Here is a 17,062-nt window from a genome sequence, read left to right as displayed (position 1 = left end):
ATCCTCCTACATACTCGAAGTTGTACATTCAAATGTATGTGGGACTTTTAAAGAGCATACCATTGGTGGAAATAAATATTTTGTTTTGTTTGTCAATGAGTTTAGTCGAAGGCTATTGATCTATGTGGTCGAGCGAAAGGACGAATTTCGAAATCTTTAAGAGATTCAAGATACTTGTTGAAAACCAGAGTGAGAAGAAGATCAAAGTTTTATGAACAAATGGAGGTAGTGAATACACGTCCAAGATGTTTGAAGAGTTTTATGCATAACATGGTGCCAATCATGAGGTAACTTCTCCTTACACGCCTCAACATAATGGAATAGAAAAAAGAAGAAACAATACCATATTGGACATGGAAAAATGCATGCTAAAGCAGAAGAATTTTCCAAAATCCTTATGGGGTGAAGTTGTTTCCACTGCTATTTATATTCTGAACAAGTGCCCTACCAAGAAGTTGAAGAATAAGATTCCCGAAGAAGTTTGGAGTGGTAAATGACCATCAGTGAGTCATCTAAAGGTGTTTGCCTCTATTTGTTACAAGCATGTTCCTGATGTTAGAAGAAGGAAGCTTGATGACAAGAGTGAGCCTATGATTCAGGCGGGATATCAAAAAACTGGTGCATACAGGTTATTCAATCCAATTAATTAGAAGATCATGTTGAGTCAAGATATTATGATTGATGAAAATTCTGCTTGGGATTGGAATAGTGATGCAATTGACAAACCATTGATGAGTTATGATTTCGATGAAGTGGGTAATAATTTCAAAGTCGAAGATGTTGTAAATATTCCAGTCAATGTCGAAGCAGTTGCTAACTTGCCTAACACAATCGAAGTCAAAGATGGTGTAGTTAGTACTAGTCAAAGACCTCAAAAAACTAGATTTCGTCTAACAAGACTTCAATACTATGGAGTGACTGGTGATGATGAAGTCACACCAGATGGAGAATTAGTCCATTCCTCCTTACTTATAGGTGTTGAACCAATCAACTATAGCGAAGCCTTAAACACTCAAAAGTGGAAGTTAGTTATGGTCGAAGAGTTATAAGCAATTGAAATAAACAACACATGGGAGTTAGTCGAATTTCCAATACATATAAAATCTATCGATGTGAAGTGGGTGTTCAAGTTGAAACGCAATGTTGATGGGTCGATAGCAAGACATCACACGAGATTGGTAGCTCATGGTTTTCTTCAGAGATTAGGAGTCGACTACTCTTAAGTATACTCTCTAATAGCAAGATTGGATACTGTTTGTATAGTCGCCGCTTTGGCATGCAATCAAGGTTGGTCGACATTTCACTTAGATGTGAAATCGGCAATTTTGAATGGAACTTTGGATGAAGAGGTATATGTCACACAACCTCTTGGTTTGTTATTCAGGAGGAAGTAAGGAAAGTATACAAGTTGCATAAAGCGCTATATGGTCTTAAGCAGGCACCTAGGGCATGGAACAAGAAGATCGACTCATACTTAGAGTGGTAGATTATGCAAGTTTGCAAGAGGTGAGTCAGTGGTTATCCATAGATCTAAGGGTGACTTTTAGGTCATTGATTAGATATGAGTTTCAAAGTATGTGCCTTTTATACAGATAAGTGGTGTTTCTAGACACGTCGAATCTAAACTGCATGAGATTATGTCAATTTACCATAAATCTAAGGGATTTCTTAATGCACCCTATATTTTTCTTATCCACCATGTGAAAATTCTAGACTGCCCCGAGATTTCAGAGATGCATCTCCAAACACACCTAATTTTTATTGAACATTAAAATATTCTGGAGATGCATCTCCATAATAATGTTGAAGATACATCTATGTGACGTATAAGCACAAAATGAATCATGAGTTATTTCTTATTTAAGTGTATTCAAATAAAGATTTATTGGTGTTATGTACCATGTTATGTGACGTGATATAAACCATAGAACCGATATACAAATAATGACATAAACAAATCCAGGTGGTCCAAAAATATCATATGTAAATAAAAGACCAATAAATGAAAAAAAAAGTTGAGAACAACAATAAAGTAGCATGATGTTGTAAGACCCCAATTTTGACCCTAAGATCCCTCATGTTATCTCATCATTTGCATTGGCTTTAGGATCACACCTTGGCATCCTCCTTACCCCTCATTCATTGGGTTTGTATTGGAAGAGATCACCAAGCATATTTGATTGTATCATACTTTACTTTTCTTTTGTTTACTAACCAAAATACCAAAAATATGTCAATGTATAGCTTTGTTTCTTTTATAGGTAGTGTGTGCATCCACCAATGCCCTATCAAGCTCATAGCTAGGGCTTGAGACCCTCAATGAAAGTATATCAATCAATAGATGGTTAAAATTGGTTATATACATCATATATGGATCCCCATGATCTACATTTATTAATTTGATCAAGAATTCATCAAGAGTTTGAAGCTTGTTTGCCTTAGAAACCCTAATTTATCTAGGTATCTTGTGTGACTTCCTCAACAAGTTTCTTCAATATTTGATCAAATATTTCAATATATACTTTATATTATATCATATTCACTACGCCAAAAATGACTTTTAACAGCGCATCTTAGACAGCGCTTTTAAAAGAAAGCGCTGTCTAAGGTTAAAATTAAAATAAAACACGGAAAATATTCCAAAAAAATAATGAAAGCGCTGTCTAAGGGGGGGTCTTAGACAGCGCTTTCTAAAAGCGCTGTCTAAGACCCCCCCTTAGACAGCGCTTTTAGAAAGCGCTTTTAAATATAGACCTTAGTCAGCGCTTTTGATAAAGCGCTGTCTAAAGTCTTTAAATTAAAAAAAAAATTAAAACCAAAAGCGCTGTCTAAAGTCTTTATTCCCTCCATGTCACGAAAAAAAAGTTATTCCCTCCCAAATCCTAAAAATCCTACATTCTTCTCCCAAACCCTCAATCAGAGCTTGCTTCTCTTTCTCCCAAATCCACTCCCCCTTCTTTCAACCCTCAATCAGAGCTTGTTTATCCTGTGTGAAAGATTCTTCCCCTAAACCCCATTATATGTGCGAAAATGGGATCCGAAGCTATGGTTCCAGAATGGGCATCGGAGCCTTGCATAATGGGAATCGACGAAGCCGGAAGAGGTCCCGTTCTTGGTCCTATGGTCTATGGCTGTTTATACTGTCCTCTCTCCTACAAGAAAACCCTAGCTACTTTGAGTTTCGCCGGTACTTTCTCAATCAACTTCATTCTCTTTTTTTCTGATTATTTTATAATCAATTAAATTGGCACCAATGATATTTTGTGTTATTTAATCGTAAGTAAATATTTGGTTTTGGTTACAACCAATCTTCGACGGTGCCCCTAAGTAAGTAATTTTTGTTGTTTGGCATTACTGTATTTTAGTTTCATGAATCAGAAATCTTAAAGTTCTCTTCCAAACTCATTTTCAACATAAATAGGTTGGTGAGGATGAATTTGGATATATGCTTGCTGATATACTCAAGGAAAATAATGTAAACAACCAAGGGATGCGTTTTGACCCTGGTGCACGTACTGCCTTAGCATTTGTTACACTGAGGAGTGACGGAGAGCGAGAGTTCATGTTTTATCGTAATCTCAGTGCTGATATGCTGCTCCAAGAAGATGAACTAGACTTGGACTTAATCAGAAAGGTGAAAATTAAAACTTCAAAACATTGGTCGAGTCTATGTTCTTCCAACGTTTTCCACTTTAACTCTACCTAATTCATATATTATTGTTGTAAAATTCTTCTGTTATTTATTTCTGGCAGGCCAAGATCTTTCATTACGGGTCGATCAGTCTTATAACAGAACCATGCAAATCGGCACATATAGCTGCTGCAAAGGCAGCAAAAGATGCCGGCGTATTTCTGTCTTATGACCCTAACCTGTGGCTTCCTTTATGGCCTTCTGCAGATAGTGCTAGAGAAGGGATTCTGAGTATATGGGAGACTGCAGATATCATCAAGGTTCTTTTATTCTTTAGTTTCCATTTTCTTGTTCCGTTCCATTGTTTAGAATACGAATTACAGGGTTATGTCAATACCTTCTCTAACAAAACCAATCTGATAATTGTATTTTCAGATAAGTGAAGAAGAGATTTCATTTCTTACAAATGGTGAAAATCCATACGATGACGCCGTTGTACGAAAACTTTTCCATCCAAACCTCAAGCTACTGCTTGTTACTGAAGGTTCAGAAGGCTGCAGATATTACACCAAGGTATGCCTTCCAAAAACCCTATTCCTTCCGGCCTCAATTAAGCAAAAGTAATTAATTATCTTTGTTATTAATCAATCTGCATTGTTTGACATCTATGTTTAAGAAATTAATTACTAACAAAAAAAATCATGCAGTGAAAAATTATTAGTTTGAAATTCTAATAACACTTATGCTTCTAGTTATAGTGTATTATCGACAAGACGACAACCATGATTTTAAACCTTTTCCATCTGCCATATTGCTATGAAGGATTTTAAGCTTGCCCATATCCACCGTTAATAACATCTGTCCTATCTATTTCTTTGCAGGAGTTTAGTGGTAGAGTGAAGGGAATGAAGGTGGATGCAGTTGACACAACCGGAGCTGGTGACGCGTTTGTGGCCGGAATATTATCACAATTAGCTACAGATCTTTCATTACTTCACGTGAGCATTGTTTTTCTGTCTCAAAGAAGTGTTCAATTTAAAAAGTTTTCATTGCATTTTACTGTCTTAAAATTTTAGCTTACTATTTCTATGATATCTTCCTGGTTATTTTTATTCAATATACATTATTTTTTTCTTCTTTGTACATAACTTTCTAAACATCATGTGGTTTAAACTTGCAGAAAGAGGAACAACTGAGAGATTCTCTCAAGTTTGCCAATGCTTGTGGTGCATTGACTGTGACTGAGAGAGGTGCAATACCTGCATTGCCCACAAAAGAAACTGTTCTGAATGCCCTGCTTGAACCTGTATTGTAATTTCACATCCCCATATTTATTTTTCTTTGGTGAATTTTAGGAACTTATTTAGTTAATGCAGTAAATAAGGCCCAAGTGTTTTAATAATTTGGCATATGCTTTTAACCGAGGTAAAATCGGCTACTGAAAGAGAAAATTGAGGCTTTTGTAACTTTTATTGTTAAAGTACTTGGGTAGTAATGTTAAGCAGATAATTGATATATTAGAGATGTAATGTAATGTATGATTTGTGCTTTTCAGGTTTATATTGATACGGTCGGAGATCCAGGGAAATATGAGGCAAAAATGTCTAAAAATTTCCCATCTATCAAATTTGTGGTTGCTAAGAAAGCTGATAGTCTTTATCCTGTTGTCAGTGGTGCAAGTATAGCTGCAAAGGTATTTAACTCTCTTCTAAAACTACATCAGTATACTATAATGTTTTATTGTTTACTTAAAATCTTTAATCCAACCTTTCAGGTTACGAGGGACCGAGCTGTAAGAGATTGGGTGCTCGATGAGACTGCTGATAATATACACAGGAACTTTGGTTCTGGATATCCTGCAGGTGAGAGTGTCATGAGTACATCGCATATGTGTATTCCACACATTATTCAAACATTATTTCTCTACATTTATTTGTCTCTCTAATAGATTTAGTGTTTGTGTCACCTTATATGAGCACAGCCATCAAAACTGGACTCATCACTGGTATAATAGCTCTTGCAGTAAGTACATCTCAATTCTCATTTCTTTCTCTACATTTATTTGTCTCTCTAATAGTACCGACGACCGATATCATGTTTCTGGTGTCCGTACTTTATAGTTAATCATGCCAACAAGGTTTTGAAAACCAAATTCATGATTATGCAGGAAGGAATAGCAGTAGGAAGAAGCTTTGCAATGTTCAAGAATTACCATATTGATGGCAATAAAGAAATGATAGCTATTGGCACCATGAATATTTTTGGTTCACTAACCTCTTGCTACCTCACAACAGGTAAAAATTTCATCATCAATTAGTATCAATTAGTATCCGCGTCAACTGTTAACAAATTTCAACATGTTGTTTCAGGACCGTTTTCTCGTTCGGCTGTGAATTACAATGCTGGTTGCAAAACTGCTGCATCAAACATTGTAATGTCAATAGCAGTGATGTTGACATTGTTATTCCTAACACCTTTGTTCCATTACACTCCTCTAGTGGTGTTATCCGCCATAATCGTATCTGCAATGCTTGGACTCATAGATTATCAAGCCGCAATCCATTTGTGGAAAATCGATAAATTTGATTTTCTAGTATGTTTCAGTGCGTATATTGGAGTTGTCTTTGGCAGTGTTGAAATTGGCTTAGTACTAGCAGTATGTATCATTATGCTCTTTTTTTTTAAAGCCATTTTTCTGTTCTTATTGAAACTAATATATGCTTTTTGTGAATATGCAGGTTGCAATATCTGTACTCAGAGTACTTTTATTTATAGCAAGGCCTAGAACATTTGTTTTAGGAAACATTCCGAATTCATCGGCATACAGAAATGTAGAACATTATCCAAATGCACATCATGTTCCTGGAATACTAATTCTTGAAATTGACGCGCCGATTTACTTTGCAAATGCAAGCTATTTAAGAGAGAGGTGAAACACTAACTAGTTTATGAAAAAGAGAAGAAAAGAATTGCATTCGAAAAATTGTAAACTTAGTAGAAATTTTTGTTTATAGGATTACAAGGTGGATTAATGAAGAGGAAGAGAAAATTAAAGGTGCAGGAAGTACTAGTTTGCAGTATGTTATAGTGGATATGACAGGTAAGTTCTAGATAAAAAAGTGATTAAGAGATTAATTAACAATCTGGTTCAAAAGATTTCGAGTTTAACTTGAAGTTTATTTTGATTCGCAGCTGTTGCGAACATTGATACAAGTGGAATAAGCATGCTTGAAGAGTTCAAGAAGACGGTCGACAGAAAAGGACTACAAGTAATTCTTCGGCGTCTCATTTTTATCTAAGTTTATTTAAATATCAAATTATTTGTCACTTTATAATATCGAGCTGATTTTTCGTACTTTTTTTTTCTATGGTTTTAGCTCGTTTTGGTCAATCCGGGAAGCGAGGTGACGAAGAAGCTGAACAAATCAAAGTTCCTAGATGAAATAGGACACAAATGGGTTTATGTGACAGTTGAAGAGGCTGTTGGAGTATGCAGCAGCTTCATGCTTCATACACAAAAGGCTAACCCCATGAAAGATGAATCAGAAGGTTGAATAATGTGTGAGAAGAAACATTGTTTATTAGAGCACAGGAACTTTGTTTTATGCTTTACATTCTAATTATTTTATAGTCTTCAAATAATAATATTATTTCAATTATATTACTTTTATTTTGCAGATTATGAATGATGATATTGATGAAGATTTTCAATCCATTGAAGATGAAGAGATTAAATTTTTAAATTTTTTTAATAGATGATGGTCATTTTAAAGATGTTATTTTGATTATAAATGATAATTGACATTAAGATATATACAATGAAGATGTTATTTTGATTGTGAATGATGTTTACTTTATGTTAATGATGTTTTTATATTAGGTTTTTGTATGACAAATTGATGCGCCCCAATGGTTTGGACGTGTCATTCGGATTCTTAGCACCCGCGACCGTCAACTTAGGTTTAATCTTAAGTAGACCGGATACCGTCAAAAATTGGTAGAAAAAAGGCCAAAATGGCATATATAAAATGTGATAATTGTCTGTCAAAATCTGGTTGAAAACAGGTAGAAATTCTGGTTTATAAACCTGGAAAAAATGTGGTTTAAAACAAAAGCTTCAAAAAATTCGTATACCTTAGACAGCGCTTTTGTAAAAAGCGCTGTCTAAGGGGGGGATTAGAAAGCGCTTTAGGCAAAAGCGCTGTCTAAGGGGGGGGGGGGGGGGGGGGGGGGGGCTTAGACAACGCTTTTTGAAAAGTGCTGTCTAAGGTATACCTAAAAAAATTAAAATAGGAGGGTCTTAGAAAGCGCTTTTGGCCAAAGCGCTGTCTAAGGGGGTGGGGCTTAGACAGCGTTTTTCAAAAGCGCTGTCTAAGGTATACCTAAAAAATTTAAAATAAGAGGGTCTTATAAAGCGCTTTTGGCCAAAGCGCTGTCTAAGGGGGGGGGGGGGGGGCTTAGACAGCGCTTTTAAGATTTAAAAAAAGCGCTGTCTAAACCTTTAGCAGCGGAGGTTTAGACAGCGCTTTAAAGCGCTGTCTAAGGCTAAAAAAAGCGCTGTCTAAGGTCTTGTTTGTTGTAGTGATTATACATATATGATTCTCCATGAGTCCAAAAGATCGAGATAACTTCAAGTTTGCAAGTTGGTTCATGGTGGTTGACCAGAGAAAGTTAACTGGTCAAAACTGGGGTTCCCTATACCTTATCCCCTACAATTTTTGTCATATGAAAATTATTCCAAGAGAAAAATTACTCCTTATGACACTAAAAACAACTTTCATGTTTAGGTAAAGAGCTATGTTTGCTTGGAAAGTCATTTTTTAATGGTGAAAGATTATAGGTCATTTTGTCTGAACCCTAGTTAGGAGATCAACTTCCAAGGACAATAACTTGCTCATTTTTTATGAGATGAAGGCCATTCAAGTTTCATGATCAAATTCAAGATTTCCTATCCAACTTTTATTCTTTAATAAACTTCAAATTCAACTTGCAAAGGCATGTGCCAAGACGAAAAGTTATAGGTTATTTTGGGCCATTACCATTGAATAAGAGATTTTCCTCAACTTCTAAAATGCATAAATCCTTCATGCCAAATCCAAATTAGGTCAAATGTGTGACCAAATTAAATAGGTTTGAAATAGATATAACTTTACTGAAGGAACTTTTTCCATTTGAATCCCATAGCAAATGTTATTCAAGGTGGAAGAAGTGAACATTTGACTTGGGACTTAGAAAATTTTCATTTTTTTTTATTTCCAAAACTTCCACCTCAAAATTCATCATGATCCAAACTTTAAATAGAAAAGTGTTCAACATGAAAGTTGTTCCCCTTGATCTGACCTTTCCAAAAAGTTCAATTTCACCTTATTTATCCAATAATTGAGGGACTTGCGCATGAGTTCTTCACAAGGTTCCATTTGGTAAGATTTATGTTTAACATTCATTTCCTTTATGCATGGCTATGTGACATCATTTCAGGTTGGATAACACAGAATTATGGATCATTTGGAATCATTTGATGGGCCTATCACACGCCCATGCATCCATGCAAGTGAGATTTCTATTTTTGGCATTTTGAATGAAATGTGTGGGAATCAAATACATAGTCTATAAATAAGACCTCTCATGCTCAGAATTGAGGAGACCTTGTCCAAGATTTGAACCTGAAATCCTAACCCTCACCATTAGAGGATAAACTTGAAGGTTTTTCAATTGAAAATCAAGTTTCAATTTCACTTCAGTTTTGAAGTTGAAACTCCAAGAATCCAAGCCCTTCCTTGATCCATTTCACTTCCTGCAAGCATATGAAGTCAAGCCAAGGCCAATTAGAAGCAAGATCAAGCAAGATTTAAGCTCCCACAAAGGTGATTTTTCAGAAGCTTCATCTCTTCGATTCTCTCTCAATTCTTCACCATTCTCTTTGATTTTTGGTTGGCTGAAGTCCTACCAATGTAGGCAACAAGATTCAGTTGCTTTGAGATCAAATCGAAGCAACTCAGTTCATGATCCTCAAAATTCAAATCCTTGTATCTTTTTATATACTTAGAATTGGAGACAATTGAGGCCAGATTCGAGCTCCTGAGCATTTTTCCTTTAAATCCATGTCCTTGTTTTTCATTTTGGTGGTGGTTGATGGTGGACCAGTCCAGTGAGGTCCACCGGAGCCCTAGCTCCGGTGGTGTGTTGGTAGCTTCACATCCATCTGATCCTGGTCCAATGATCTAATCCTGGCCTTTAGTTTGAATTACCATGCGTACATCACTTTTACTTGTATCCACCATGGATAGCGCGCGTGTGACCATCAGATCTGCCACCTTAATTAATGAGGGAAATCTGATGACCCTTGTTTTTTCTAATTTCTTTTTAATTTCTTAATTTTCATTTAATCCTTTTATTTTTTTTATTCATTAATCCAAAAAATATGTGACTTTCACCAAAAATCTTTAAATATTTTTCTCTTCCATATTCTAAATTAAAATTAAATTTTGGATTAATTTTGATATTTTTCATGAATTAAATGTTTTTGTGCATGTTTTTAATTGTTTATAAATACTTATGACTTTTAAATATCCTTTGACCTAGTATAAATCCCTTGGCCATTTATTTGGTGTTTTGAAGGGATTTTAGGTTTTGACTAAATTAAAATGTAGTTTAATATACTTATAATTGAAATTTTAATTGATTAAATGCTTACAAAGTTTGTTGAGCCATTTTTATGGTCTTGTGATGTTTGACTTTCTGTTTGGGCATTAGTCAAGGTTGATTTGACTTTTGTTGGATCAAAACCATTGGATTTAGGGGATTGATGAAATGTACATTTCATCTCCCAAAATGAATGAATGGTTTTGATTTGATGAAAGTACTTCCTTGGTCAATTTGTGTTTCTATCTTCCCCTCCCTCTTCATCTTCATCCCTATTCTTCCCCATTCCTTCATTTGACCAATGAAATCTCTAATGTCTTAAGGATAATTGATTCATCAATGACCTTGTGTCAGATGAGCCAATACAAGTATGACTGAGATAGGTCCCTCCCTCTTGATCTTTTTTCTTTTAGTGTATGATATGTTTTAGGAGTTTGGTTCTTCATACCAAATCTCTAACATGCCTTAACACCTAAATTCTTATTACCCAACCTCAGATAGTTGTGACTTCTACATAAGTCCAATTACAATTGCTTAACATAGAGCTAAACTTGACCCTCAAGGCATATCATTCTAATAAGTAAAATTGTAAGTCTCCCATTCTTCATGGCATTGTGTGGATACTTGACCATATTTCCTTTCATGAGAGCTAGTGGCATATTGTAGCGGTAAATTCAGGATCATCAAGCTATGGATAAGCTAGAGATCAAATAACAAGAGTCGCCACCGCGCTTTTATTGTTTCCAAGGGAAAAGGGAAAAATGTACGAATAAAACCCAAAAGTAAGAAGTTTTTAAATCAAAACTAATAAAATGTCAGATATTATAGGTAAGGGGGTTGATTATACAGAGGGAAGGTGTTAGCACCCAAAGTGTCCTAGGTACTCCTAGGGAGCCCTTTTGTGTGCATATGTATTTGGTACAAAATGAGGTTTACAAACAAAATGAGGTTTGGCAAGACCTTCAGACTTGTGCCTACGTACCAACATAAAAATGATGGATCAAAAACTCGTAGTTCGTGATACAAATTTCAAAGTGGATGCATTGCTTTTAACAAAAATTAGGTTTGAAAGGCACGAAGGCCCAAAAAGTAGTTTGAATGAGTTAGTTCTTTTTTTGGCTTTTTGAAAGTTTAGGTCAAGTATAATTAAGTTTATTTACATGTTTGATTTAAGAAAAGAAGTTTGAAAATGCAATGGCATAAGGCCAAAGTTTCTATCTTTTTGCAAAATGGTCAAAGTTTAGAACAAAATAAGTTCAATCAAAGAAGATTTTGAAAAAAAGAGGGAGACATTTTGAAACTAAAGAAATGGAGAGAAGATGAAGAGACTAATTGTATGCACAAAATTAAAAGTTGAGAGTTGAAAAGATCTGACCAAATGGGTAGCAATCATATAGACAAGAATGTCAATAGAAACCCAGAATTCCCTTGGACATTTAGAATCAAGCAACACACAAATGCACAATTATACTATCTTAAAGAGCAAAGGCATCAAATAAAGATAGCCACATCCAAGCTTTAGCCATTCCATGATTTTCTTTAAAATTAGCCCAGATAGCAGATGAATTCCACAAGTCACAGGTTCAAAATAATAGGTTCACAATGATCATATTGCAGATGAACTCAGAGGGATCTTGAATGATGTATCAGATGAAGTCTCAAATTGCAAGCACTTGATTTCTTAATAAGTTGGCATTAGCCAAGTCCTTTAGCATATGAATGTTGCCTAAGTTCTAAGTCCATTTGTCCAAGATCAAGCCAACAGTCCACACAAAAGTTTTTTTTAGGTTTTTTGTTGTTGTTATTATATACATTAATGGACAAAGACCACACAAACAAGCAAAATATACACAAACAAGATATATCACACAATATGGTCCAAGTGGACAAAGTGAAAATTGCATTAACATAAACAATTAGAATGATTTGAACAAAGGCAAATGAATAAAGGCAAAAATTAAATGACATTAAAATAAATGGCTTGAAATTAGAAGTTAGTTGTTAATGAGTTAGATGTTAGTATTGTTTTGCTTTTGCTTTTCATTTTAAGACATTCTTTGGAGAACACTCAACCCACTTATTACAAGCATGGATCCTTGAGCCAAGACATCTTCCAAAGGAAGGAAAAAAGGCCAAGTTTCCACATAATACCATGAAAGAGGGGAGACTTACGATCTCACTAACTAGAATGCTATGCCTTTTGTGTCACAAATTTAGCGTTATGTTAAGCAATCATAATTGGACTTATGTAGAAGTCACAACTATTTAAGGTTGGGCAATAGAATTTTGGTGTTAATGCATGTTAGAGACATAGTATGGTGAACTATGCTCATGAAACATACCACACACAAAAAGAATATGCAAAAGAGGTGGCTTAATCTCATCCATACTCATGTTAATCTTTCAATCAACTAGCTTTAGGACTTTGAGATATCATATGCCAAATGAGATGAATGCATAAAAAAGGGGAATGAGATGAAGAGGGAGGGGAATAGATCAAAACTCAAATTGATCAAAGGAAGACTTTTACCAAATTAATATCATCCATTCATTTTGGGAGATCGAATGTGCATTCCATCAATCCCCTAAATCCAATGATATTAACTTGACAATGTCAAATCAACCTTGACCAAGGCCCAACAACAAGAGTCAAACTCAACCAAGTCATCACAATTGGTCAACAAAATTATTTGGCATCTATATAAATTAAAAATACTAAAATAAGGCATTAAAATTAAATATGGTTTGTCAAATTCCTAAAACCTTATCAAAACATCAAATAAATGGCCATGAGATTTATCATAGGTCAAACAAGGTCAAAGGACCTTGGAGAAAAAATTTCAGAATTTTTAAAGACTTAAAAGTATTTTTAAACAATTAAAAACAAATTCAAAATCAAGTAAATCATGAAAAATATTAATAATGATCCAAAAAATAATTTTAATTCAGAATATGAAAGAGAAAATTATTTGAAATTTTTTGGTGAAACTCTCATATTTTTTGGATCAATATTAAAATTAATATGAATTAATGAAAATAAAAGGAATAAAAGAAAATCAGAAAATAACAAAAAAATGTGGACCACTTGATCTCCCTCATTAATTGAGGTGGCAGATCAAGTGGCCACCAGCGCGCATTCCATGGTGGATTTGAGTCAACGCGACATAGGCTTGGTATATAAAAGCTACACACGAGATTAAAACAATTTGAAAAGGATCAATGGCTCTGAAGCATGCCAACATATCATCGGCGTCCAAAGGCCGACCATCTTCTCCGGTGGCCCTGGCCGGACTGGTTCACTCATCACCATCAAAAAAATGAAAAAAAGAAGACATGATCTAAAAGAAAAAATGGCGTATAGCACGAATCTGACCTCAATTTTAACTAACTCCGTATATATAGAAAGATATGAGGAGTTGAATTTTGAGGTGTGTCAACTGAGTTGCTTCGACTTGACCTCTAAGCAACTCAATCTTCTTGCCTACATTGGTAGGACTTCAGACAACCAAAGATCCAAGAGAATTAAGTGGAATTAAGAGAGAATCGAAGAGATGAAATTTTATGGAAAATACCTTCAATGCAGGCCTGGATTCAACTATTCTTGCTTTGGCTTGTGCTTGATCTTGCTCAGTATGCTTGTAGAAGTGGATTAGAATGCACAAAAGGTCTTGGATCTTTAGAGTTTTGAATCTCAAAACAGTGAGAATTCAACTCAATTTCCAATGGAAATTCTCAGGATTATCCTCTCAAATGGAAGGGTTAGGGGTTTAGGATCAAAGTTGACGCGAATGTGTGTTGAATTCTGAGCATATGGAGCTCTATTTATAGCTGGATCATGTGATATTTGTACCTTACAAATGACTTTCCAAAATTGGTAATGAGTGATGCATGTGTGCTTGGGTGTGTACATGCCCATGAAATCATTCCCTTTGATCCACAATTGAGTATGAGTAAGTCTTAAATCAACTTGGAATGCAAGGCAATTGTTCACAGCTGTTTGAAGTTTGATCCTTGTCAATTGATGATGCAATGTCCATGCCATGCGCAGCCCTAGAAAACCTTGTCAAAAATGGGTGAAATTGGACTTTTTGGAAAGGTTAGATCAATAGGAACAACTTTCATGTTCAACACTTTTCCATTTGAAGCTTGTATAATGATGAATTTTGAGGTGGAAGTTTGGAAATTTTAACATGTTGAAATTTTTTCTAAGTGTCAAGCCATATATCTCAATATTCCATCTTCTTCAAAGTTGTATCTATTTCAAATAAATTCAAAATGGTCACCAATTTCATGTTATTTGGATTTGGAATGATGGAGTTATGCATTTTTGAAGTTTGGAAAAATCACTTGTTCAATGGTATGGGTCAAAAATGACCTATAATGTAACCTCATATCACTTGCTCATAAAAGTTGAATTTTCTCTCACTCCAAACATCAAATTTTAAGTAGACATCTTGAATTTGATTGTGCAACTTGGAAATCTTTCATCTCATAAAAATTTAGCAAGTTATGGCCTTGGGAAGTTGACTTTCAAAGTAGGGTTTAGACAAAATGACCTATAATGTTTCAACATAGAAAATGATTTTCCAAGAAAACCTAGCTCTAGGTATAAACATGAAAGTTGTTTGGAATGTCATTTAGAGTAACGTTGCTCTTGTAATAATTTTCATATGGTGAAAATTGTAGGAGATATGGTCTAGGGAGACCCAGTTTTGAGCAAATGAATTCATCTGGCCAACTACCATCAACCAACTTGCTAACCTTCAATTCTTTGGACTTTATTGGCTCATGGTAGATCATATATGAATAATATGATGAATTTTAAAGTGTCCCTTGAGAAACTTGATCAATTGGTGAGATAACTTGTTGGAGAAGTTACTCAAGATACTCAGTCAAACCAGGGTTTCCAAGGCAAATCACCCTCAAACTCTTGAAGAAAACTTGATCAATATAACATGTAGAGGTAATTGGGACTCGTATATGATGCTCATAACCATTATTGGATCAATTCATGGTTGTGCTCTTTGTCATGAGGGTCTCAAACCCTAGATATGAACTTGATGAATCAATGGAGATCATGTCCTACCTACAAAAGAGTTAGGCAAATGCAAAGACATATTTTTGTATTTTGGTTAGTAAAATGATAATATAAAAGTATGATACAATCAAAAAATGCTTGGTGATCTCTCGCAAAACAAACCCAATGAAAGAGGGGCAAGGATGATGCCAAGGTATGATCCCAATGCTAATGCTTATGATGAAATTGCATGAGGAATCTTAGGGTCAAAATTGGGGTCTTACACATACTTGTTGAAGTATCCAATTTGGAGCCCTTCTCATGGAAGATGTCTTGGTTTAAGGATTCATACTTGTGAATGAATGGTTGAGTGTTCTCTAAAGAATGATTTAATCAATTAAAAATCACCACTTATACTTGACTAACTTTTGACTAACATTTGACTAATTCGTATTAATATTGCTTTACTTTCAAGTCATTTACTTTATGCAATTTAAATTTCAGTAATTTATCATTTATTGCCATTTACATTTCATTTAACTTATTTATGTTTATGTCATTTTCACTTTGCTCATTTGAGCCATATCTTGTGATTGTATATTTTTTGTTTATGTGTTTTGACTTTGTTTGTGGTCTTAGGAACTTAAAACACCTAATAACAACAAAAACCCTAAAAAATATTTGGTGGATTATTGATCTTGATCTGAATTCTTGGACTTAGATTTAGGCAACATTACATATGCAAAAGGACTTGGCCAACGCCAACATTCTGAGACTGAGTTATTGTGAACTGAGCCTTCATCTGATACAAACCTTGGGATTTGTTTGAATTCACCCGTTACTTTGTCTTTGTGCTTAATTGTTATTTTGATCTTGTGTCTGATGCTTTGCTCTGAGTTGATCAAGGAATATTTTATTTGATACATGAGAAGACAAAGAAGACTGCTAGCTGTGGGAATGCTTGCTTGGATGTGGCTATCTTTATTTGATTCCTTAATCTTCATGATGTCTGGATGTTGCTCATTTGCTTATTGATTATGGCTTTATTAAAGTCCAAGGAAAAATGGGTTTCTATATGACATTCTTATCTGTTGGATTGCGTCCCATTGGTCAGATTTTTTCCACTCTTAAATTTTAACTTTGTGCTTAGGATATCCTCCTCATCTCCTCCCACTTCTTAAATTTCAAAATATTTCCCCCTTTTCAAAACTTTCTTTTCTTGTAATTTCAAACTTAGACTTTGTTTTAATGATTAGAAACTTTGGCCTTATGCCTTTGAATTTTCAAACTCTTTTCTTAAACCAAGATTGTAAATAAACTTAATCATATTGACTTAAAATTTCAAAAATACAAAAAGAACTAATAACTTCATTCAAACTTTTGGCCCTTTGTGCCTTTCTCATTAACCATTTTGTTAAAAGCAATTCACCAACTTTGAAATTTTTACCACGAACTACGAGGTTTTGATCCCTCATTTTTATGTTGGTACGTAGGCACAAGACCGAAGGTTTTGTCAAACCCAAAAATATAATCAATGAATTCTTTTCTCACCCCACACTCTATTTTTCTCAATCATCTTTTATACCAAACACATATGCACACATAAAAAAGGGCTCCCTAGGAGTACCTAGGACACTTTGGGTGCTAACACCTTCCCTCTGTGTAACCAACCCCCTTACCTGTAATCTCTGGCCTTTTATTAGTTTTGATTTGAAAACTTCTTATCTTTGGGTTTTGTTCATACTTTTCCCTTTTCCTTTGGAAACAATAAA

At 34.8% G+C, this 17,062-nt stretch overlaps 2 protein-coding genes across 2 annotated transcripts; both read left to right on the top strand.

Moving 5' to 3' along the window:
* Positions 1–3,415: 3,415 nt before the first annotated feature.
* Positions 3,416–5,033, top strand: LOC127074512 (probable fructokinase-6, chloroplastic). The gene is made up of 5 exons (XM_051015846.1): positions 3,416–3,634; positions 3,754–3,951; positions 4,067–4,204; positions 4,513–4,629; positions 4,812–5,033. Exons 1-5 carry the CDS (start codon positions 3,446–3,448, stop codon positions 4,944–4,946), a joined length of 777 nt encoding a protein of 258 aa, XP_050871803.1. The 5' UTR covers positions 3,416–3,445; the 3' UTR covers positions 4,947–5,033.
* Positions 5,034–5,563: 530 nt separating this feature from the next.
* Positions 5,564–7,185, top strand: LOC127136656 (sulfate transporter 3.1; the record flags this gene model as incomplete). Its single annotated transcript, XM_051063194.1, has 7 exons — positions 5,564–5,653; positions 5,799–5,925; positions 6,001–6,287; positions 6,370–6,560; positions 6,646–6,731; positions 6,824–6,900; positions 7,009–7,185. Coding segments are annotated over 7 exons (1,035 nt in total), but the record flags the coding sequence as incomplete, so codon positions are not given.
* Positions 7,186–17,062: the final 9,877 nt, after the last annotated feature.

Source organism: Lathyrus oleraceus, chromosome 4, assembly GCF_024323335.1.
Source record: "Lathyrus oleraceus cultivar Zhongwan6 chromosome 4, CAAS_Psat_ZW6_1.0, whole genome shotgun sequence".
Classification (NCBI taxonomy): Eukaryota; Viridiplantae; Streptophyta; class Magnoliopsida; order Fabales; family Fabaceae; genus Lathyrus; species Lathyrus oleraceus.
Note: the sequence above shows the minus strand (reverse complement) of the source record. Positions and strands in the feature narration are given on the sequence as shown.

Coding starts and splice junctions, on each gene's coding strand:
- LOC127074512 (XM_051015846.1), top strand. CDS start 3,446: ATGCTTGCTGATATACTCAAGGAAAATAATGTAAACAACCAAGGGATG. Junction 3,635..3,753: donor ACTTGGACTTAATCAGAAAG/GTGAAAATTAAA, acceptor TATTTCTGGCAG/GCCAAGATCTTTCATTACGG. Junction 3,952..4,066: donor AGACTGCAGATATCATCAAG/GTTCTTTTATTC, acceptor TTGTATTTTCAG/ATAAGTGAAGAAGAGATTTC.